Source organism: Aspergillus terreus, genomic scaffold (assembly GCF_000149615.1).
Source record: "Aspergillus terreus NIH2624 scaffold_4 genomic scaffold, whole genome shotgun sequence".
Lineage (NCBI taxonomy): Eukaryota > Fungi > Ascomycota > Eurotiomycetes > Eurotiales > Aspergillaceae > Aspergillus > Aspergillus terreus.
In genome coordinates, this window is record NT_165927.1 from 228,616 (window position 1) to 252,260 (window position 23,645).

At 53.5% G+C, this 23,645-nt stretch overlaps 7 protein-coding genes across 7 annotated transcripts; 4 read left to right on the forward strand and 3 right to left on the reverse strand.

Moving 5' to 3' along the window:
• Positions 1-790: 790 nt before the first annotated feature.
• ATEG_02863 (serine hydrolase domain-containing protein) lies at positions 791-2,035 on the reverse strand (the record flags this gene model as incomplete). The annotated part of the gene is made up of 1 exon (XM_001212041.1): positions 791-2,035. The coding sequence occupies one exon, from the start codon at positions 2,033-2,035 to the stop codon at positions 791-793; it is 1,245 nt and encodes a 414-aa protein (XP_001212041.1).
• Positions 2,036-3,073: 1,038 nt separating this feature from the next.
• On the reverse strand, positions 3,074-4,925 carry rad7 (DNA repair protein Rad7, protein; the record flags this gene model as incomplete). Its single annotated transcript, XM_001212042.1, has 2 exons — positions 3,074-4,743; positions 4,844-4,925. The coding sequence occupies 2 exons, from the start codon at positions 4,923-4,925 to the stop codon at positions 3,074-3,076; spliced, it is 1,752 nt and encodes a 583-aa protein (XP_001212042.1).
• Positions 4,926-5,583: 658 nt separating this feature from the next.
• Positions 5,584-9,053, forward strand: ATEG_02865 (DNA repair protein RAD16; the record flags this gene model as incomplete). The annotated part of the gene is made up of 11 exons (XM_001212043.1): positions 5,584-5,629; positions 5,761-6,653; positions 6,704-7,033; positions 7,083-7,191; positions 7,237-7,311; positions 7,362-7,420; positions 7,473-7,693; positions 7,745-7,791; positions 7,840-7,966; positions 8,019-8,771; positions 8,822-9,053. The coding sequence occupies 11 exons, from the start codon at positions 5,584-5,586 to the stop codon at positions 9,051-9,053; spliced, it is 2,892 nt and encodes a 963-aa protein (XP_001212043.1).
• A 1,057-nt stretch (positions 9,054-10,110) lies between these two features.
• Positions 10,111-11,967, forward strand: ATEG_02866 (C2 domain protein; the record flags this gene model as incomplete). The annotated part of the gene is made up of 1 exon (XM_001212044.1): positions 10,111-11,967. The coding sequence occupies one exon, from the start codon at positions 10,111-10,113 to the stop codon at positions 11,965-11,967; it is 1,857 nt and encodes a 618-aa protein (XP_001212044.1).
• A 1,102-nt stretch (positions 11,968-13,069) lies between these two features.
• Positions 13,070-16,635, forward strand: ATEG_02867 (putative ARF GTPase activator (Csx2); the record flags this gene model as incomplete). Its single annotated transcript, XM_001212045.1, has 5 exons — positions 13,070-13,133; positions 13,213-13,346; positions 13,406-15,068; positions 15,122-15,212; positions 15,267-16,635. The coding sequence occupies 5 exons, from the start codon at positions 13,070-13,072 to the stop codon at positions 16,633-16,635; spliced, it is 3,321 nt and encodes a 1,106-aa protein (XP_001212045.1).
• A 79-nt stretch (positions 16,636-16,714) lies between these two features.
• On the reverse strand, positions 16,715-17,095 carry ATEG_02868 (uncharacterized protein; the record flags this gene model as incomplete). The annotated part of the gene is made up of 2 exons (XM_001212046.1): positions 16,715-16,784; positions 16,857-17,095. 2 exons carry the CDS (start codon positions 17,093-17,095, stop codon positions 16,715-16,717), a joined length of 309 nt encoding a protein of 102 aa, XP_001212046.1.
• Positions 17,096-21,427: 4,332 nt separating this feature from the next.
• Positions 21,428-23,481, forward strand: ATEG_02869 (putative YT521-B-like splicing factor; the record flags this gene model as incomplete). The annotated part of the gene is made up of 3 exons (XM_001212047.1): positions 21,428-22,283; positions 22,373-22,902; positions 22,969-23,481. 3 exons carry the CDS (start codon positions 21,428-21,430, stop codon positions 23,479-23,481), a joined length of 1,899 nt encoding a protein of 632 aa, XP_001212047.1.
• Positions 23,482-23,645: the final 164 nt, after the last annotated feature.

Genomic DNA, 23,645 nt, shown 5'->3' on the forward strand with positions numbered 1-23,645 from the left:
TTGTCCCAACTGCATCTACGGACCGGCCCCGTCAAGAAACCGCACACCACTCGCATCCAAGTCGAAGATGCAGGGAAAGAAAGGTATACGAATGTCTGCCCCCACGAAGAGTACTACGGCCAAAAAGGTCGGGAAAAAAAAAGCCGAAAACGCTACAAAAAGACAGCATCTACCCAGCTCAAAGACATGACAAAACGAATGCAAGGGCTCAGAAGGATGGCCATAGGTTCCTGGCAAAGTGTCTCATCAGCGCTGATGATGTGAACGCAGGTGCGATTAGGGTATAAAAGAATGGCCCCCAGCATATGGATATCATCTTTCATATCAAGCTTCGGGGTGTCGCTCAGAGGCTGTATTCCCCACAATGATCTCATCCCGCCTTATTCCTTCATAAAAATCTCGCCAGCTGATGACTGAGGATCAAGATTCCACTCAATGTGAGTGATTTTGTCTTTGTGATCTCTCTTGAAATGCAGAAGCCAAGCCTGCGTATCATAGTGAAACAGCCCACGCCGAATGCGATCCTCTGCCGTTGGTAGAAAGATAAAGGTATCGTAATGATAGTGTGACAGGGTATGCTCCTGGTCCAACCGGCCATTGAGGTTGAATCTTAACTGTCCATCCACCAGAAACACTTGTATATTGAGCGCCTGCGTTTTGTGGTAGAAAGTTCCAACTAGATCCTCAGGGGCTGGTTGACTAGTTTTCGGGGTACGCTGGTTCGCAAGTGTGTCAGCCATCTGCTGGTAGGTTGTTCTCCATTTGGCCGCTGCCTGCGCAGCCAGCGATCTCAGATCCACAGGTACTTCGATATCCACCGCAGCTTGGAAAGAGTTTGTGCGGCCCAGTCCGCGATGTCACCGTGCGATATTGAGTTGGTCAGAACGATGATCACAGTCTGATGTTCTGGGACCAGCACGAAGCAGTGGTTGTAGCCTGGTCCACCCCCGCTGTGATAAAAAGCCTGCGTGGGCTTGAAGTTGTCACCAAGGACGGGCATTTCTTCGACGAGACTTGGGTTGAATCCAATCTTGCCAAACTGGGTGGGCGTGGTGACCTTTGCGAAGCCCATGGCGTAAAGTTCGTCTGAACCAATGGATTTGTTGATAAAAGCGTGGCCCGACAAGATGGGCTCGATGCCCCTGAGTTGACGGTCGTTTGTTCGATAGGTAGAAAGAAGAGCGTTGCCCCATGCTAGCATATCATTGACGCTGCTCCGGACACCGCCGGCCGAAGACATGAGGTCTCCGTCCAGGAGTGCCATGTCTGGAACCCCTACGGGTGTTTTATCGTCCATTATCATATACGGCAGCGCCGTCGAATTGACGGGGATCTCAGACTTGATCGCAGTGGTCTGTGATAAACCGAGCTTCCCAAGGACCTTGAGTTGCAGGACGTGGCCCCAGGAAAGACGCGTTACCCGCTCCACAACCTCACCCGCCAGTGCATACATCCAATTGTTGTACGACCACTTAGATCGTAGTGGGTAAATAGACGTCAAATGATTACACAGGGTGACGGTGTAGTTCTTCGGGATGAACACCTGCCCGTTTGCGCCGAGCCATAGTGCATCTAGTCGGAGCAGGCCGGTCTGATGTGAAAGGAGGTCGATGAGGGTGAGGCGAGATGCGAGGGTCGGATCAGAGTCAAAGGCCAGCTCAGGGATGTACGTGTTGAGAGGCTGATCCCATTGAAGGAGACCGTCATCGACCAGCTGGGAGACGGTGGCTGCGAAGAAGGCCTTGGTAAGCGACGCAAGAGGATAACGCGTGCTGGCGTCGGCTCTCAGTTGTCGCTCCACATCGGCAAAGCCAAGGCTCTGGTCCAGAACCACCTCTCCATGGCTCATCACTCCGATGGACATGCCCGCTGTTCCCCCGATTCCCATGAGATTCTCTATCGCCGGAACGACATCCTTGAGCTTCTGTCGGAACTCCTTGGTCTCGGCCTTGCGGAAAGGACGTTGAAGGCTGGGCTGAGTTGCCATTGCGGCCAAGGCGTGAAAGAGCACCAGCGCGAAAACCACGGATTTCATGTTGGCGTTGGGACAGTGATAAAGCGGTTAACAAGAGGAGCTTGAATGAGCCACTCCGACCTGAGAAATGACGATTGATCGAAGACTACGGTCATGTTTCCGCTTGGAGAGGGGCCGACTAGTTACCTAAAAGTGGACTATCTCAATGCCTTCCTGCTCCACGCTCCGTATGAAGACGAGAACGATAATCTGATAGCATGGAGAGTTCTGGAGACTTTTGTCCCACACCAGATCCGATGCCTCGGGGTTTCCAACTTCTCGTTGCCGCAGCTTCGAAAGGTATATGAAAGCTCCATTGTGAAGCCCGTCATTGTTCAAAGCCGTTTCTTCCAGGACACAGGCTACGACATTGAGCTGCGGGCATTCTGCGCCGACCACGGCATACTCTACCAAGCTTTCTGGATGTTGAAGGCCAACTCGGAAATCTTGGAATCGGACTTGCTCAGCTCGGTCGCGGAGAAACTGGAAGTCGAAAAAGAACTGGCCTTTTACATTTTGATCCTGGGGCTTGGGGGGACGCGCATACTCGACGGGACTACCAAGTCAGACCGGATGGTACGGGATCTACAGACTGTGGCCGAGGTATTTGGCAACGGTCAATTGCGCCCTGACCTCCAGGGGAGTGTGCAAGAGTTCCGACGACTTCTCTGGAAGCTAGCTAGTAGAAAGTCTCCAGCTTGAGATAATGGTACGGAGCACTTTATGCCTCCTCAAGGGGCCCTTGCACGACACAAGATTACAGAATGTACCTTGATCAGTCCCGCTACCTTACCACCCAGGGATTGTGGAGCATGCCAGGCCTAGGCAAATAACCGTGCAGAGAGAATGTTACTCTGTCAACAAACATAGGTACCTAGTGGTCGTCACGAATTAGGGTGTATCGTAGCAGAGATGTCATAATCATTATCTCCTTCGCGGAGTCTGTGGCAAAGAATTACATAGCAAAAGCAACCGTCGACCTTGCTGCACAACATGGCTGCGAGATATGATCCCACCTGTCTTCTCCCGACTAAGGTAAGGTAAATGCATCATGCCTCCCTAAGCTCCCTCAACAACAATGGCATCCTGCGCCTTCAACCCACCAATCAACGCAACCCCCTTGGGAATCCGCGCCTCCCGCACGTTGAAACAGGCAAACGCGATCACTTTCTTCAATTCTGGACAGCAGCGGAAGATGCACCCCACGAGGTAATCGTCCATGACCGTATGGAACGAGACGTCCAGCTCTTTCAACTGTGGATAGGTCTTGCCTTCTGCAAAGACCTCTTCAAAAGCCGTGCGCGAGACGTGCCGACATGATGACATGTTCAATTTTTCGATTTTCGCACCCGAATGACCCATGAGGGCGATAAAGCCTTGCGACGCGAGACCAGTGGCATCGGTCGGGCCGTCCGGGTTAGCGTTGTCGACGTCTCTCGTCGAGGAAAGATCCACAATTTCTAACGGAGGGTTGTGCCAGTCGGTGAAAAGGCCTGCAAATCCCTTATCCGTGCACACGGCATTTCCGGTGAAACGCAGCTTGGTGAGAGAATGGCACTTTTCATGGATCGCGCTGAGCAGGCTGTCGTCTGCGTTTGGGAACCCTTCCAGAGACAAAGTTCGCAAGTTGGGACCAAGGTGGGAAACTAGTTCAAGAAGATCGTTGGGGTCCGCATCTTGGACGAAGCCCAGTGATAGGTGTTCCAATGAGCGCAGCGTCGAGATGGCTTGAAGTGAGCTCGTGCTCATTTTCCAGCATTCTTTCAACTTGAGACGCCGAAGACCCGGACAAGACTCGCATAGAACCTTGACGGTCTCGTCGTCAAAGGAAGAGTCCATGTTCGAGAGCTTGAGACTCTCTAGCTGGGGCCCCAATTTCTGGAACAACTTCCGCCAGCATTTATCCGAGATGAGGTTGGCGGCGTCTAACTGGAGGTGGCGGACTTTGAGATCCCGATCGATCATATATTCAAACACCCTGTCCTTCATCTGCCCGGCAAAGCGCAAGTTGACATGCTTCAGCCCCGGCATAAAGGCAAAGATCTTCTGGAAGTCATCGGTTTCGAGTTTAGCCGAGTCATAGATGTCGATAGATTCCAAGTCCGGGCGCAAGAAGAGGTTCAGGGTCCGCGGAGTAAGGACTCGTCGCTTGGACAGGATCTGGCTCAGCCCATGTAGTAGCTGCGACGGAAGATCGCCGAACTCTTCAATGTCGTTGATGTTGTCGGCGACTTTCTTGGTACACATTTCCGCCAAACTCAAAGCGCCCTGCTGCGTGATCCCGTCGAGTAGATTGCTCTGGTTTTGACGACGACCCGTTCGCGGTCCACGCTTCTTCGCCTTGGCTTTCTTCTCATCGTTCGCCAGTTCCTTGGAGCATTTCGCGCAGAGAAGGCCGCCGTTGGGTCCGGTCTTGCTGTAGGCAGTCACAGTGAAGCGCTTGCCGCATAGTTCGCAGTTTTCGAGTTGTCCCGGCAAGGGTCGCGACTTTTCATCCATCATCTCCCTCGCGATAAGATCGTCGTCATCATCGGGCTCCCCGATGCGTCGGGCTTTGCGGCGCGCAAACTCCTTGCTCTGTTTGATCTTGGCCAAGGTGGCAGCCTCCTTGCGCTTGCGCTTCTTTTTCTGTTCAGGGGATTCGCTGGCATTTGTTTCAGACTCTTCCGCATCTTGTGCTTGGGCGTCCGATGGTGTATCGACCGACTGTTGGCGCTCGGCCTCTCTGACTCGTCTCTGGTAGTCCCGATGGATCTGGGCGGCGGAGATGTTGTTCGACTGGACATGAATTAGCCACGGCGACAAGAAAAGGTGGGATCATGTACGTACCGCTAGGAAATCCGTCAGGGCCGAGTGACTGTCGATGCCAGTTAGTCTTGAGGGTCAGAAATAGGGAGTCCGGCGGTAACATACGGGCCTCGGATTTGGTTCCGTGTCTGTCTTCGATCCGCCCTAAACAGAGGTTAGATGAGGTAAAGATGAAGGAGGTTTATTGTGACTGACATTCTGTCCGAGTCGATAAAGTCGATAAGGAACGGACCGAAGTGGATAGGTAAGTGGGGGAAGAAGATGACTAGAGGGAGGAAATGGAAAGAGATAGAGTAGTAGTAATAGTGAAGTCAGGAGGATTCGTGGTGATTTCGCGTTCCACTTAACGCGTGGTGGGCCTTATCGATAAACCAACAACCAACAACAACTGCCTCACCAAACCAAGTGGAAAAGGAGTGAAGGAGTGGCAGCCTGCTGGTGCCTACAAACCCTCCAAATAACTAACAGAAATCCTTCTCGTATTGCCGAGGTGACTGGTCCAACGGGCCGACCTGGAAAAGTTTTTCTTCTCTGACCAAACTTTCCACCTTGAGTTGCTGACAACATTCTCCACTCTTCATCCCATTATTCAGGCTATCCAGGCACGGAGCTTCTCACTGTCGCCACCTGCAGCTGGCGGCCTCTGTCGTCTCCGTTCCTGCAGAACCTCCCACCAGGGGTTTCTCTCAATTAGGCTTCATTTGTCCATCATTTGACCGCTGACCGAAGTTTATTGAGTTTCCGCTGTCATCCTCGTCAATATGGGGAGAAGACCCTCTGCGGCCAAGTCGGCGGCGTCCGTCGAAGGTAATATCCCCCCTATCTGTACATTCACATTGCCATCCCAGGATTTGCATTTGCATCTCTCTTGAATGAAAGGAAGAAAGGGAAATATCCGCATCTTGAAGACCCGTGGCTAATAGAATGGCACATCTTAGATATCCCTCCTCCGCCTAGACGAACCTCTGCCAGACTGACTCGACAATCGCTCAATTCCAATAATATCGACACAACACCTACGGATGAAGGAAAGACTATGAACCCGCCCCAGCCGGCTAGTACTGGCCTTGGCCATAAACGAGTCTCTCTCGAAGTCGCCATCCCCGTCCCCAGCCGGTCGTCGTCGCGTGCTACCTCGTCTGCCGTCGATGATACCTCTTACGATGGCACCAACGGATACAGTACTCCAGCTACGAGTGTGGCAGTGACACCCGTCGCGTCGGATGCCGGCAGATCCAGGAAGAGAGTCAGTGCTTCAACCCGGGCTAGAGAACTGCGCTCCAGTGCCATGTCCCTCCACGCGGCAAACGGAACCAAGAGGGCCTTTTCGGCAATCTCGGATTCTACCCCTGATAATGCGGATGAGGCCTTGGCCCTGTCGCTTCAAGCACAGGAATACCAAGTGTCCTTCCCCAAAAGACCGAAACTCTCAGGCACCGAGAATCTGGAGATTGCGGATTCAGAGGGCGAGAGTAGCTTATCGGAACTAGAATCGGATGCCGATATGGATGGAATGACGGAAGATGACTCGGAGCCGTGGCAGCCGCAACAGGTCTCAAAACGGACTCGTCGATCTACGGATAAGAACGTGATTCCGAACAGTGAAGATGGGGATTCGCTCCTGGACGATGGATCCGAAGATGCGAATCTGTACATCACCAGCTCGGGTGACTCGACCGACTCAGAAGCTGAGATCCCTCTGATTGAACAGAGGCCACCGAGACGTGCAACTACCTCGGGTTCGAGAGGTCAAAGACGCCAGCCTCGGACTCGCGTTCCTACACGTGAATTCGTCGAACGGCCGGCGACACAGTCATGGATGACTTATCGCGTGAGTGCTTTAATTCAGCAATTTAGAAGTGATATTGACATTTTCTATAGGCGTTCAAAGAACGCAAGAAGCTTGAAAAGCAGCATCCCCTTATTGTCTCCATGTGGGACGAGCTAAGGAACACACCTCCCATCACGCCTGTACCCGCCGAGCAGCCTGTGGGTATCTCGAGAACGCTCAAGTCATTCCAGCTTGAAGGTCTCAACTGGATGATGCGCCAAGAGCAGACTCAATACAAAGGTGGTCTGCTGGGTGACGAAATGGGTATGGGAAAGACCATTCAGGCAGTGTCCTTGTTGATGTCCGACTATCCTGCGGGCAAACCATCTCTGGTCGTCGTGCCGCCTGTTGCCTTGATGCAGTGGCAGTCGGAGATTGCGGTCAGTTTCTTTTTCTACGGGCTAGAGTTTCGAATCTGACCATATCCAGGCATACACCAATGGCCAGCTCAAAGTTCTGGTGTACCATAATTCAAACAGCAAAGTCAAGGGTCTTACGAAGAAAGATCTTTTAAAATACGATGTGATCATGATATCTTGTACGTCCCCTGGAAGGTTGAAACGATGACGTCTAATTTCGATAGACTCTGGTCTCGAATCGATCCATCGCAAAGAATGGAAAGGTTGGAATCGCAGTGACGGGATCGTGAAGGAAGATAGTATGTGATGAAATGACGCATACATGGACCGGTCTTGCTAACATCAAAAGGCGTCATCCACTCCATCGACTATCACCGTCTTATTCTTGACGAGGCCCACAGTATCAAGGTATGGCTCTACGTCGTGCGAAGAATAGGTAGTCTCTTACTTACGTCGACAGCAACGAACCACAAGTGTTGCTCGCGCGTGTTTCGCGCTTAAAGCTAGCTACAAGTGGTGTCTATCGGGAACGCCTGTGCAGAACCGAATCGGTGAATTCTTTTCTCTCTTGCGCTTTCTTGAAGTCCGACCCTTTGCTTGCTACTTCTGCAAACAATGCAAGTGCCAGCAACTCCACTGGTCCCAAGATGCCGAGAAACGATGCACTACTTGCAATCACAGGTATGGGCATCTTACCTTGGACAATTCTTCATCTACTAACGTACATCACAGTGGGTTTAGCCATGTCTCGGTATTCAACCAGGAGATCCTGAATCCAAGTGAGTTTGGGCGGCGTGCATCACTTTACTGTCTCTAACCCGTAGCAGTCACCGAGCGAGACAATCCGGAAGTGAGAAAGGACGCCTTGGCCAAGTTACGTCTCATCACCGACAGAATCATGCTCCGACGAGTCAAACGGGACCACACTGCTTCGATGGAGCTTCCGCCAAAGCGGTGAGTGGTATTGTTATATCTCGGTGCTTACCACAGCACTAACGTTGTCTAGGGTGATTCTGCATAACGAGTTTTTTGGAGACATTGAACGTGACTTCTCTCGAAGCATCATGACGAACTCTACTCGGAAGTTTGATACTTACGTGAGCAGGGGTGTGATGCTCAATAACTACGCCAATATTTTTGGACTTATCATGCAGATGCGTCAAGTGTCGAACCATCCGGATCTCATTTTGAAGAAGCACGCCGAGAATGGCCAGAATGTTTTGGTGTGCAATATCTGTGATGAGCCGGCCGAGGAAGCGATCCGGTCTCGTTGTCACCATGAATTCTGCCGTCAATGCGCGAAAGACTATATTCGGTCCTTCGACGCTGACTCTGTTGTCGATTGCCCCCGCTGCCATATTCCGCTCTCTATCGACTTTGAACAGCCGGATATTGAGCAGGAAGAGGAGCATGTCAAGAAGAACTCCATCATCAACCGGATCCGTATGGAAGACTGGACATCTTCAACGAAGATCGAGATGCTTGTTTACGAGCTTTACAAACTGCGAAGCAAGAAGCAGACTCACAAATCGATCGTATTCTCTCAGTTTACGTCGATGCTCCAGCTTGTGGAATGGCGTCTTCGTCGGGCTGGTTTCAACACGGTCATGCTTGATGGAACCATGACTCCGGCCCAGCGTCAGAAATCGATCGACTATTTCATGAAGAACGTGGATGTAGAGGTGTTCCTCGTCTCTCTCAAGGCTGGAGGTGTTGCTCTGAACTTGACCGAGGCGTCGAGGGTATTTATTGTTGACCCGTAAGTTCCTATCAGATGGTGGGTCGGACTTGTACTAATGGAGATTTCAGGTGGTGGAATCCGGCCGCCGAGTGGCAGAGTGCGGATAGATGTCACCGAATTGGTCAACGGCGCCCTTGTGTGATCACGCGGCTGTGCATCGAGGATTCGGTGGAATCTCGCATTGTGTTGCTTCAAGAGAAGAAGGCCAACCTGATCAACGGCACGATCAACAAGGATCAGGGCGAAGCGCTGGAGAAGCTCACGCCAGAAGATATGCAGTTCTTGTTCCGGGGAGCGTGAAGAGAGGGTTTGGCGACGGTGGCTTGCCGGAACAAGCGATGAAATGAAACGAGCTATGAAGCAGGTCGATTCTTCTTTTCTTTTCTTTCGTTTGCTCCTTGTTTTCTTGTTCTTCTTTATCTCTTGTTCAAATCTTGTTGGAGTCTCGGTGCATTTCTCTACGCCTGTGTTTCCGAAGATGCTATGCGATGATACACCCTACAGGAATAAATACAGAACCGGCTTCAAGAAAGATCGACGTCTGTAGATGCTTTAATATGAAAGATATTTTCCAACTCGACCTGCAGATATACTCCGTAGGGCTGCTGGCGTTCGTCGCCTTGTTTCAGCCCTACGCACGGATGATGGACCGGACCACGTGAGACAGGGCTGTCGTATTATCCGAAAGGTCCCGAGGAGGCGGATGGGGAGATCGGTTGAACCGGAGCATCGAACAGGGACCAGCCGGATGGGTTCTATAGTCGAGATCACGGCGAGAGAAGGGGTGAAAGGCAGTTCACGAGCCTGACAGCCCCGACAGAGGAACTGATGAGGAGCGATCGCCAAAGCTTGGCCTTGCTTAGTTGGGGGGCAACCGAGGAGCCGTCGGAGCCCCTCGTTAGTCAGAAAGCACGCTCTTGCCTAGGTGGGTAGGTAAGTACCTAGGTACCCTGTCAGGGGTCTGTGTCCGACCTTATCGTCATCATCACTCCTCTTTTGACTTCCTTCACACTTTCTAGCCTCTCCTCCTTTTGTCCTGTCGTCCTTTCTCCTCTTTGTATATCCTCACATCCTGATCTCTACTTTCACCCGGCAAGTGGGGTCGGTAGGCTTCCCCTGAGGTTGTTTATTATTATCAATCTTTTCACCCAAGCCACGGGTTCAGCAATCGTCTCACTGCATTTGATCCGCCCTGCAGCCAACAGACTCCACCTGATTCCCTCCCCCGCTGATCCCTGAAATGGTGTAGGCAGCAGCGAAAAATCAGCCCTGAATTTTGAGGGATTCGAAACCCACGTCATCTGTCCTACTACTACTAGTACCCTGACTCGTCCTCACTACGAGTCCTACTGTTGAGATGGACGAGGAGCCGCAGCCTCAAGCCCGTCCGGCGCATGTGACTGACAAGTATGCACCCAAGATAGTCGACAAAACAGAACACCTCCACGACCGTGCCGTCGCCATGAAGGCGGCTCTTACCGGCGGCGATGCGGCGCATCACCAGCCTGCGGGGGGCTTTGATAGTACCCCGTTCCCTCCGGCACCTCCCGGCTACACCCTCAAGTTCACCTTCCATCGGGGCATCAATCTGCCTTGTGCGGATTTTGCGAGTTTCTCCTCCGATCCGTATGTAGTCGCGCAACTGACGGTCAACCTTCCTCAGCGACACAAGGAGGATCCCCCGTTGACCTTCCGGACCCCGACGGTGCGCAAGAATCGGGATCCGATTTGGGGCAGCGAATGGGTTGTCGCGAATATTCCCGAGTCCGGATTTCAGCTCAAGTGTTGCGTGTACGACGAAGACGCAGCGGATCACGATGACCGTCTCGGCAATGCGTACGTGGAGGTGAACTCCATTAATGACGACTGGCCGGGTCTCAAGGAGCGGACCTTCAAGGTGAAGAAACGCACCGGCAGTAAGCGGGTGTATCTTTTCGGGAACATCGCCGCGCTGGCCTCCGGACGCCTGGATGTGGGTTCCCACCTCATGATCAGCGTCGAATGCCTGGGGAGAACGCCGGGCACGGAGGGCGCCCATGTGTATACAGTTGGACCGAATTATTGGTTCAAACACTTCTCCCCGTTGATCGGCCGATTGACGGGGACCAAGGATGAAGTGCAGAGCCAGGATGGAAATCGCCAGACGAGCCGTTATAAGTGTGTCCCTCTGTTCGATGCGTTTTGGCGGAAATTTGCTCACCGATTATTGCTTGTGTCTAGTTTTCAAGCGATTCAGATTCAACTCAAGGGGCCGGTCCCCGAGAAGTTGTACCATCGCTACGTCGAGTTCAGACCTTTTGTAGCCGGAATGTTCACGTCGCAAAGCCTTCGAGGACGCATCCTCAATCGAGCGCTTCATCACCAACATCGGCGAATCTACAACTTTGATAGATCGACCTTGAATGGCCAGTTCGAATCCCCGTGTACCGCTCTGACGCAGAAGTTTCTCGAATTTGTCCATCATGCCCAAGGAGGGCGTATCTTTACTTACGTTCTCACCCTCGATGCCCAGTTGCGCTTCACGGAGACAGGAAAGGAGTTCGGGATTGATCTGTTGAGCAAGCATACGATGCACAGTAATGTTTCCATCTACATCGCCTATTCGGGCGAGTTCTTCGTTCGCCGCCGCAAACATCACCGCCATTCCCTTTCGCAAACTGAGATTCCCGTGGAGGAACCGGTCGAGGAGACGGAAGCATCGACCAACCCGGCCGATTACGAATTATTCATCGACAATGACAGCGGCACGTACCGACCAAACGGCGAGTACCTGTACTTGCTGAAGGAATTCCTTTCTACTAATCTTCCGGGCCTTCATATCACGACTCTGGATTGTGTCAAGGATGCGGAGCGCATGGGAGCGATGAAGAACGAACAGCGCGAGTTTAAGAAGAATCAGGGATTTCAAATGACCTTTCTCCAGCAGTCGGGCAGCAGCTCGTCGCTTTCACTATCGAGTTCAGACGAGGAGAAGCTCGACGAGCGCAGTGGGGTATCGCTCAAGAAACGCGGAGAGTTTGCGCAAAAGGTGCATGATATGCGAGACGTGAAAGGTCAGGTTATGAAGTGGGCCCAAGCAGAGGACGAGCGCCATCAGGCTCACTCGAGTCGCCGTCATTCAGCGCCGAAGACAACTGTCACGGCCGATGCTTCAGTGTCCAAGCCTGTCGACAAGCTCGGAGCGGATGAGCTTTGCAGGGACCATAGCCGGTGATCCTGCGTTGTCGCATTAATCCTTTCCTGGCTGCGCACCAGGAGTATACTCGAGCAGACACGACGTGGTGTTGTACTCTTCACGCCGTCTAGGTTGTTCTTTGATTACTGGTTTCACGGAGCAACATGTTGATATTCATAGCATGGAGGATACCCCGACCCTTTCGTTTATCGTTGTATTTATTCTTCCGCAAATGGGATATGCCGTCTCCAGACCGGGTATTCCCTTCACCCTAGGGTGTTTCATAATTATTCGTTTATTGTTACTCCTTCTAAATACAGCCTAATCTTTGATTCCTTCCTCTGGATTCATTCTCGAGGGTGGGGGTGATGGCCTCGTAGCGGCATTGTCACGCCTTTAGCGTCCTGTCGTCTGATATGATCGAGTGACTGGTCTTTGACCCCGAGACGATATAAATAGACAAGACAATGACTATGCTCCAACGGACTTCTACCGTGGGGTTCAGTCCATTGTATGCGCTTTCACACGATACTAGGTAGAAATCGACGTAAAAAGGCTGGTGGTTGGGACGTATATATAGACCCAAGGATGTTTAGTGCGCGGGACAAGCAAATCCTCAGGCACAGCCCAGCAGTCTAAAGTAAGCGCCTCCCCCCTCGTGATTCAACTCAATCATTTAATCATTACTCCCTCCCCCGTTTATTCACCTTCTCGTCGTCTCTCCTCCTCTCGTCAACTCGAGTTGTCTTCCCGATCATTCTCTTCTCCCATCTGTGTTGGTCCTGCCACGCCTTCTGTTGTTCCCGTCTCCACGATAAACACGGCTTTCCCGCTCAATCTGCCATACAGCCCCTCTCTCCATCTCCGACCGCATTAACACCTCCCACTGCCGTCCCCAGCCCTCGCGTCATACCTGATATCGCTGATTACCCGATATTCAACCGCTGCCACGCATCTATGACCTGATTCCAGCCTGGATGACGGCTCAGTTGCTTCGGAACGTTTGCGACCGCGTCGACGTGCAACCCGTCCGCTCCTCCGACCGTGGGCGCGCAAACCATCGATGAGCATCTTCGCCTCTGTTGTGCCTTTTTTCGACAGTATATCGTCAGCGGCGATCGCATAACGCTACCGATTCACCATGGGGAATGTTGGAAGCCGTCTGGAAGACTCTGGGAGTCTCTATTTCAAGGACCAAACCAGGTGTATGGATCCTCCCATTTGTTTCTGGACCGCCGTTGTCGGACTGGATGATAAGGGCGCTAACAAGTATGTCTGCAACAGTTACGATCGCATCGGTGACGATTACGAATTCCAAGAATCGCGTCTTGTTGAACCTCATTCCGAACGCCTTTCCCGCCACCCGATACACGGCGAAGCGCGATCCCGGGGATGACACCCCGATAGAGTACATACAGGTAACATCGAGATCGTCGAGGGTCGATTTGTTCATGGGCTGACCGGTTTCGCTTTGTAGGACCCCGATCTTCCTCCGTCCGCGGGAGCGCCCTCCTTTCTTTTGCGCCTATCCAACGAGGACGAGCTATGCTTCAAATTCACCTTCATACTGAGACAAACGCAGACGGGCAATGTCGCCAATTCCACAGTCAATGGCGTTTCGACCTCGCTCCCTGAAGTGGCGGACACGGTGCTGACGGGGCTGACCTTCGCCCATGCGCCGAACTCGCGGGAGTTGGATAATCTGATCACGCGGGAGTTCCATGCCAACCCGAACCTGCAGAATAACCCCAACGTGCAGTTCATGGGCGACTATTCGACTAGTGGTAGCCCGTCGGTGCAGTTCGAGTGGTCCTGGAAATGGAAACCCCCCAAGCCGACTGAGGACAAAGGCGGCGGCTGGAGAAACAGCTGCAGCTTCCTGGACTACGACCAGCGGACCAACCGGCTGAACACCCTCGCCCATTTCTCGTTCTGGGTGCACAATAACGTTCGCTCGCTTCCCAGCCCACAGATCCTGTCGCCGAACCTGGAAATCAGCGTCCCGCCTCGGAACCGCATGCCTTCTTCGCAGTCGGTTCTCTCGCATTCTAGTGATGTGGAATCGGTTTCCAACCCTCAGATTCCTCCTACTACACCGCCAGAGGTGGGTGATACACAGGTCCCCGCCCCTCCACCTCCCGTCAAGGTTGACCTTCAACATTCGCGGCCTGGCGAGGACATGAGTGCGGTGGAGGATGGCCCCTTGTTCCGGGCGACGATGAAAGCGCTCGAGCAGAAGACCGGGAATATGCGCGCCAAGATTAAGAAGGTCCTGAAGAAGGCCGAGGCGGCTCAGCAGGCCCAGACGATCTGCAATGATGCGGTCGATGCGTTTCTTTCCGCTTTGAGCGAAGCGTCGACCACCAATGCCAACGCTATCCAACCGGCTTTGGACCACTACTTTGAGAAGACTGCACGGCAGATCTTGAGCTACGAAAGGCTGAATACGATCCAGCTCCAACGGCTGGTCATCGAGCCACTGATAAAGCTCTACAACAACGACATCAAACAAGCCGAGGCGAAGAAGAAGGAATTTGAGGAAGAAAGCAGAGACTACTACGCCTACGTGGGACGTTATTTAGGACAACGCCAAGACTCGATGAAAGAGAAGAAGCGGGCTGAGAGTGATTCCAAATATCAGGCCAAGCGTCGGAATTTTGAGCTGAAGCGCTTCGATTACTCTTCCTTCATGCAGGATCTCCACGGAGGTCGTAAAGAACAGGAAGTTCTTTCGTACCTGACCAAGTACGCCGATACGCAAGCCAAGAGTTTCCTTGCTACCGCGAAGAAGGTGGACGATATGATTCCTCAGCTGGATGCTCTCATCCACGAAGTCAATCAAGTCGACAAAGAGTTCCAGTTCCAGCGGACGGAACGAGAAGAGAAGCGAAGAGCGTTGGAAACAGGCAGCAATACGTATCTTGAGCCTGACCAATTCACGACCACGGGTGTATCCTCAATCCCAGGGAGCGCCAATGGAGGGCAGAAGGCAGATAGCGAACTCGGCCGTGCGGACAGTACGGGGTCACAACTCCGGAGTGTGACCAGCAATACATCTTCCTTGTCCATACAAGGAAGTTCCTCTGGCGTGAACAGCTCGGCTCCGACGTCCATCCCACCGTCGGCAGCGGGTTCTTGTGGTATGCCTGACCTTACATTGACATTGGTTTGGGGCGCAACTGACAACCTACAGGGCAGCAAAAGAAGGAAGGGCTTCTTTGGGCACTGTCCCGACCAGGGTCGCACATCGATCCTAAAGGCATCAACAAACAGGCGTGGCATAAGTAAGTACCAGCCTACCCGATGTAACGAGGAATTGTATACTGATGCTGAACTAGGTTCTGGATTGTGCTCGATCAAGGAAAGCTCACCGAGTACAGCAACTGGAAGCAGAAGCTCGACCTGCACATGGACCCGATAGATCTGCGGATGGCATCAGTCCGCGAGGCGCGGAACGCCGAACGCCGGTTCTGCTTTGAAGTCATTACGCCCCAGTACAAACGCATATACCAAGCTACCTCGGAAGAGGATATGGGCAACTGGATCCGGGCCATCAACAATGCCTTGCAAAGCGCTGTGGAGGGCCGCGGCATGCAGTCTCCTCCGCTCTCGTCCAGCAATGAATCGTCATTTGGTCGAGATATTGGGTCGGTGTTGACGGGCAAAAACTCATACGGGGGCCAACCGTCCCATTCGACTAGCTCGACCAGCAACGTTACTCGGCGTACGACGGTAGGTGCACGACCGAGTTACGTCCGGGGCGATAGTCATAGCTTCGAGGAAAACCCCTCCAAGCTGCTACAGACGGTTCGGGATGCCGACCAAGGCAATAATTGGTGTGCGGATTGCGGGTCTGCGTCCAAGGTGGAATGGGTCTCTATCAACCTGGGGATCGTTCTGTGCATCGAGTGTAGCGGCATCCACCGATCTCTAGGGACGCACATCTCGAAGATTCGGTCCCTGACGCTGGATGTGAATTCGTTCTCAAACGACATTGTCGAGATCCTTTTACAGGTGGGCAACCGGGTGAGCAACATGGTGTGGGAGGCCATGCTGGACCAGTCTCAGAAGCCGTCGGCCTCATCGACGCGGGAACAGCGGCTGAAGTTCATCACCGCCAAGTACAGCGAACGAGCCTACGTGCAGCCGCTACCATCGCCTTTGTCGCATTTTGCGACGCCCGATGAAACGCTGCTCGCGGCGATCAAGAAAAACGACATCCAGGGTGTCCTCTACGGCATCGCGCTACGTGCCAACGTCAACGTCACTGACCGTTCCCGCAATACCCATGCGGTCTTCCTCGCCCTCGCGGCTGCCGACCCGGCATCCCCCGCGTCCAGCGTTTCCGCACGATCCAGCACTTCCGTGAAAGCCATCCCCTTCCCCATTGCGGAACTGCTTGTCCAGAATGGGGCGGAGATCCCGTCGCAGTCGCCTCCGATCCCGCTGTCTCCGGCGGCGCAGCTCTATCTGAGCCAACGAACGGCCCGAGTGTCTGCGTTTGGCCTGCCCGCTACGTCTGGATCCCAGAAAGGTACAGCAGACACGCTGGGCTCACTGCCTAGCATCCGGGGCAGCAGTGAGAACACATCGTCGTCGCAGGGACCGAGCTCGCTGGATAGCAAAGAGCGCGAGAAGTTGCACAAACGGGGCAGTGCTGGCGCTCGGTTTGCAGGCAAGGTGGCGTCTCTGGGGATGGACCGGTAGGTGGATGCCGGCGATGCTGGCGTTAATGGTAATTATACATAATGAGCTTGGACATGATGTGATGTGATGTGATGTGCGGTCACGGTTGACGGGGTTGACGGTTGATGGGTGACGGACGGTTGATGCTTCGATATACATTCTTGCACTTGCTGTTGTTGTTTATATGTTGTCTACAGCGACTGTAGTTACGCCGAGGCGTTATGATTGCGATGTATTCTTACCGATAGTTGATATCAATGACAAACAGACAGACAGACAGAGACTGCGTGCCCTTAAAGCCCGGGACGTGTCCCTGGACCGAAGGATCGATCCTCTCTGATCGAGCTTCATGCCCAGAGCGAAGATCACAAGGCGCCGTCTCCTCGAACGGGAAGCCCGGGCCATTCACGGCGTGGCAGATGAGGCCGTGTGGACATTGCGGTTGAGATGGATGGCTTGAAGACACGTAACCGTGCTCCATGATGGACGGTGGCAGTGGAGCGAGCGCCAGCGGCGGCGGCGGCGTAGGTAGGTCAGGCACGGTACCTAAGTAGGTAGGTAAGTACTCACTAACTAGTTAGCTCGCGATTGTCGAGTTTGCCACTGTGCTGTATGGCGTGTGCCCCTGTCTAGCCCGTCTAGGTAGAGCCAGTGGGGCCGTGCATCTCCTTTCACTCCTTTCATATTGAGTGGCTCGTAAGTCGGTGCCCTAGTACGTAGCTAGGTACTGACTAGGTAACCTACTCGTAGGGAGGAAGGATGCAAGCGGTGTGAATGTGACCCATGGCGGGCCCTGGGCGCCAACGGTCCCCTTACACCACCACCTACGTCAGTGGTGGCTGGGCGAAGCAATTGCATTGTCGGAATTGTATCGGTATGGATGGAGGGAGAAGGGAGAAAATGGAGGGTGATCGGGGTTAGGTTCATGGGGGATGACGTCATGGGCCGAGGTGCATTCCCCGCTTCGTTTTATTTTCTTTATCATTTCATTTGGATTGTTTGTATGATTTGCTCTGCGGTTTTTTCCTTGAGGGTCGCTTTGGTGATCTTCCAGCGAAGGATGAGGGTTGATCCACGGTGGCGAATTTGAGGGTATTACTATACTCCATAGTTATTGTTAGGGGAATTGAGGCAAAGGCCGACAGGTGATGGAGACATGGAGACGGCTATCTTTTCGGTGTAGTTATTCTGACCATCTTAGCCACTAATTCCGAGGGGTACCAGTATACTCCGTAGTAGTGGGAGGATGATGGGCGGGGCGGATAAAATATCCGTGCCAGTCGGACCGGGTACATGGGACTACCCTATACGGGAGTATGGAGTAGATAGGTCATCGTCAATAATTCTTAATAATGGGTAGGTCAGTAGAGGAAATTGGTAGTCCAGTAGGATGGCACTTCATCAGTACAGGTACAGGTAGAGGAGTATCTGGGTGGTGATAGTGTACTCCGTAGTATCGACTCGAATGTTCTAGCATGAGAGGCGTCTACACTTGGATCAGGTGGCTGAGGTGATCTAGTTATATTCCATACTCTGTCGGTCAATGATCATAGTAATAATAGAATAGAATATAGTATTATAAATATTGTACAATAATCATCATCACGAGTACTCTGTAGTACTCCGTATACTACTACTACCTCGAAAATAATAAAAACAAAAAAAGAAATGATTGGCAGGGATCTCACCCGTTTGGTGGAGCCATCCCGACTGTGACTTCTGCAGCTTTTGCCTAAACGAGTGCCTCCCATCTTCTCCCTTCTTCTCTCAATTCGAATTATTCATGATCTGTCCCGATCCAACTCCTCCTCCTCCTCCGAGTTACACCGCGCTCTCCAAGCCATCGTCTCTCCCCCACGTTACAGCCACGCACCGCTGTGGAGACGACCGGTCCATGGTGATCGCCTTGGACTACGGACTAGGACCTACCGTGGCTACGGCCTCTCTCGCATATTCTCCGGAGTTCTCTGAACTCCACGAAATAACATCCAACGCCACAGTCAACAACGCAATGGCATGATCACACTGCGTGAATGTGATGTGAATGCCATGGGTGGGGGTGCTGTTGGGCGTCTGCGTTCTCAACGCCACGTCTGCACTGTGGGCGGCCGATTCTCCCATGTCAATCCGTCAATCCATCCATCCTACCCACCAGTCTGACGCCCTCTCCCCTCCAGATCGGACCGGGCGCCCTAGTGGGAATGTACCCCCTGTTGCTCCTATTCTTACGGGCGTCCCCTTGCGGACGGTTCGGCGGACGCTTGGGCGCCCACCGCCAATAACCATGGGCTTCCTAGGTCATCACAACCACCGCCCCATTCGTGCTCCACCACTGCCCCCCTCTCTGTAAAGAATGCCTCAAGAATGGTGTGGAAACACCGCGCTCCCGGGTGCTTCCTTATCAGGCGCTGTCTGGGGACAGTTGACGGGATGAGTGGCAAACCCTCTGATCCCACTGATCCCTACCTACTATTCAGTATCATGCCCTTCTGCCGCGTCTACAACAATATGCAGAATGGTGTCATGCCGATGGTTCAGACGACGCCCTTGACCACCATTGGTACAGCGTACAATGGCCCTAGCCATTGCAGCTTTGTACAACCCAATCCCAAGCTGCACTGCTGCAGATCTGAATTGTATCTGTAGATCCCATCCACCGCGGATAGATTTGACTTGCAGCTGTCACCCCCTTATCCGGCTCTGATCCAGCGGATATTTGCCTAGTTGCCACTCGTTTCCCGCCATGAGGCTATCCATGAATGCTTTGTACAGAGTAAGGCCGTGATCCACTATAAAATTCCTTCCTGTCGCTCGACCATCCGTGGTTCCGCTCCGCCCACCTACTACACTTCTTCAACGGCACCCAATCACGAATGCGACTGGGTCAGCCATCGATGCCATCGATGCCATCGATGCACATCATACTTCCTTTCTGCTAATCAGATCGGGATCATTTTTTTTTTCTCACTGTAGTCCAGAAGATTCGAGTCTAATCTCGGCACCTCCTTTTCTTCTCATCATCTAGCCGCTGAACGATCGATCCTCAAATTCTACTGCGGATCGTGTGGTCGACCTCTCTTCGTTCAGATGGATTCCATCTCCATCTAGTATCGATCTCGATCCACTCTTCTGTCCGCCTCCCATCCATAAGGAGTGCCTTCAGCCACATTCCTGAAGGTACTGGTGTCCTCGGTCGAGCCGACACCCCAAAGGCCCTCTCTGACACGCCTTCACTCTGCCGTGCCTCACCATTCGCATGTGCGTGACTCAAGCCACTGAAGCAAGGTTCCATCAGCGGCCAATCTTAGCGGTGGGGACCGCTGTAAGCCCAACAGCCACGCCAGCTATAAAGGACGAGGACTCTTTTCCAGAATCTCGTCGGGAATTAAGCCGGTGCGTCAACATCGTCAGGCCAATGTGCCCCAGCGAGCCCCATCAGTTCCCGCTCCGGTCGTTGACAGCTAAAAAAAGCCTCTGCCTGTCTGGACGTCGGCCACTTGGAGCAGATCCCGTTGGTCTCGTCCCGTTCAGTCTGGAGGGGAGGGTCCAGATCCGTCTCCAGAGTTACCCGTTTCAGTTCTAGTGGGCGTGGTGTTTACGCCGCAGAGAACGCACCAGAACAGCCACAGCCCTAAAATATTTATCCTGAGGTGTTGTGCCTCCTGGGACTCGGAAATCAGACCACAGCCACTGGCGTCAGGATACCGCCATTTCAATTTCGTGTCTCTATAACAACTCCAGTTCGTTTCTTCTTCATTAGATTTGACTTTGTGCTCTCCTTCATCCTTTTCTCTATATTAACTTTTCTCTTCGCCTTCCTTTGCTTCCTTCCCAAGTTTTGGTGAGAAAGTCCAACAGCGTCAACAACAGGTAAGTCTTCCGACCCCCTTCGTTGAACTCCCTTTCCTCTTGATCCTACTTTGTCTTCATCTTATGAACACTGTGTCCCTACCGTCTTACCTATTCCTGCCTACACATAATGAAGATGGAATTCATTTGATCCCATTTTGACACCTGTCCATATAATCTTCCATCCGAGTACCTTTTATCCTTCTGTTCACCCGCTTGTCCAGGCAGGGAATCAAGGAACCGACGACTTGGAGGCTGATGCCCTTGATGAGACGTCGGGTCCTACCCTTCTGCGCGCACCAGAGGGAGCGCTCCCGTATCATCCTATCTCTGATAGCACCTAGCCATGATAGTACCTAGTAGGTACAATCCTGCTCCATCTCAGACAGGCTGATCAGCGCTCCTGCTCCTCAGGCCTCACGACCAGACGGGCGTGGGGCGAATATCGGAGTGTGTGCGTGCGTGGAAATGCACATTTTCCTGTGTAGTCCCCTTTAGCGCCATATTCGCAGACTGCCCGAACACGGCCGGAAAACTTGCCCGGAATATCATCAAGGCTTGATGCTGATATGGTGCTTCATAATCTTGACTTCCTTGACTTCTTTGACTTCTTTTGCCTCTCTGTTCCTTCCCTCTCAAGACCGTAACTTTCCGTACGCACGTTGCCCCTTCCGCTTGCCCACTATCCTAAGCGAGCATCTGCACCTCCTTGTCATATACACACGCCCTGCTTAGAGTATAACACTGACGGCTTCTGCTGGTCACAGTTCTTGCATCATTTTCTCGAAAAGTGCTTAATATATCCAACCGTACTATCATCGGCGAAAGGCCCTCGAGCCTAGGAGGTAGGTCCCCCAACCCCGTCCGCGTGCGTTGTGAAGGACAAGTCTGCAGTAGAGAGGCCTGGACTAACAGCCTCGAGACTCTCCTCTGTTCTCTGCTTTTGACTCATTTTGCGTTTGCCATGAGTCCGACAGACAGTAATGCTTCTTCAGATCCATCCAAGTCGACTCGGGAGGATGCCCCAGCAAAAGATGTGCGCCAGTCAGACCAGCGACATCGCGCGACCAACGCTCCTCAACTCTCTGGTACGTATCCCCCAGCGCCGTGGATGGTATCGTATCCTGCATACTCAACATGGTCGCCTCCAGGCACGGATCCCCCCTGGCAGACTGCGACTCCCTCGGACAGCGAGATGTATCCCTATCCGGAACAACCCTACATGACGCCCGGTCGACACGAGCCGTCCTCCGCCTTGAACATGGGCGACATGCAGTCGTCGATGCCCGCCTACCAGCATCGGCCGATGTTCTTCGAGCACCACGCCATCCCCCATCATTACATCGCCCCGAACCCGGCCCAGGGCCCGATCTACCCCGTCCACCCCATGTCACCCTACGCCGCCCCAGCGCCCAACACCGGCATGACCTTTACGACCTCCTACCAGAACTTCTATCAACCGTACTATCCGCAGCAGCATCCGAACTCGCCCATGCACCATACGCCGCACGCCTATCCGTCGCAAGTCGCCAGCTCGCAGATGCACGTGGGCGTCCCGCTGATGAACCAGTCCGGCGGCTATGCGCACGGCTACTACCCCCCGCCGGTGTACATGTCCTCGCGGCAGGGACAGAAATCGGCGCCGCCAGACCCGTCGGGACAGACGCACCCGCGCACATCGACCTCCAGCAAGCAGACGACGTCCAAACCGCAAAGCGCGCCGCCTCGCACCGACCCGAAACTGGAGTATGATGTCTCCAAGACGATTGTGGACGGATCGACGCCGATGAGGAGCGCGCCGGCTACATCTCCTTCGAAAGGTAAGTCCCAGCAGTCCCAGATATGAGTGTATTAACCGAGCGACGGTTTGACACCAGATCTCTGTGAGCGCAGCTGACCAAATAACTAGCCCGAGGCCCGCTCCGGAAACCGAAACAGTCCGGCCATGCCTTGTGGGTGGGCAATCTCCCCTCTGGCACGAACATCGTCGATCTGAAGGATTACTTCGCCCGCGAGATGAACAAAGACCTCGAGAGCGTGTTCCTCATCTCGAAGAGCAACTGCGCCTTTGTCAACTACAAATCCGAGAGCGCCTGTCTCGCGGCGCTGGCGAGATTCCACGACTCCCGCTTCCAGGGGGCGCGGCTCGTCTGCCGCTTGCGCCGCGCAGACCTGACGCCCGGGTCTGCGCCTGACGGGATGGACTTTTCCGCTACGACTTCGCTCCGCGGCGGAGACGGCGAGGACGGCACCACGACGGATCAGGCCGAGTCTCGGAGCGCAGAGAGAAATGTGGAGGAGAGACGGTCTGATGTACGGGTGCCGAATCGATACTTTATTGTCAAGAGCTTGACGGTGGAGGATCTCGAGCACAGTCGGCGGAGCGGAGTCTGGGCGACGCAGTCGCACAATGAAATTGCCCTGAACGAGGCATACGAGGTAAGCAAGCACCCCTGCACACCCCCATTTACAGTGATAGCCAGAGCTGACCAGTTGGCTTTCTAGACGGCCGATAATGTCTACCTGATCTTCTCCGCGAACAAATCCGGCGAATACTACGGCTACGCGCGAATGATGTCGCCAATCCAAGCCGACGAGACCCTCGCACTACAAGCGCCCCCCCGACCCGAGAACATCCCCACGGAACCCGAACCCTTGAGCGTGACGTCCACGCCGGCCAGCGCCACGGCGCCGAACGGGCGGATCATCGATGACCCGGCGCGCGGCACGATCTTCTGGGAGGCCGACACGTCGGAGGAGGAAGACGACGGCCGCAGCGAGAAGAGCGCGGGAGGCGACGTGGTGGAAGAGCCGGCCGAGTCCGGGTTCCAGTCGATTGGGGGCCCGTTCCGCATCCAGTGGTGCTCGACCGAACGAGTGCCCTTCCACCGCACCCGCGGCCTGCGCAACCCCTGGAACGCGAATCGCGAGGTAAAGATCGCGCGCGACGGCACCGAGATCGAGCCGAGCGTGGGCGAGCGGCTGATCCAGCTGTTCCATACGCCGCACGCTGGGTGATGAGCCGTGTTGCATGAACTAAACTACACTACACTACACTAAACTACGAAAGCATTGCGTACGGAGTATATGACCGACCGCTTGATTTGATTTGGTTATGGTTTGAGAGTGGGTATATACGTCCTAGTCGTTTTGTCTTTGTTTTCTTTATACTATACAAAATT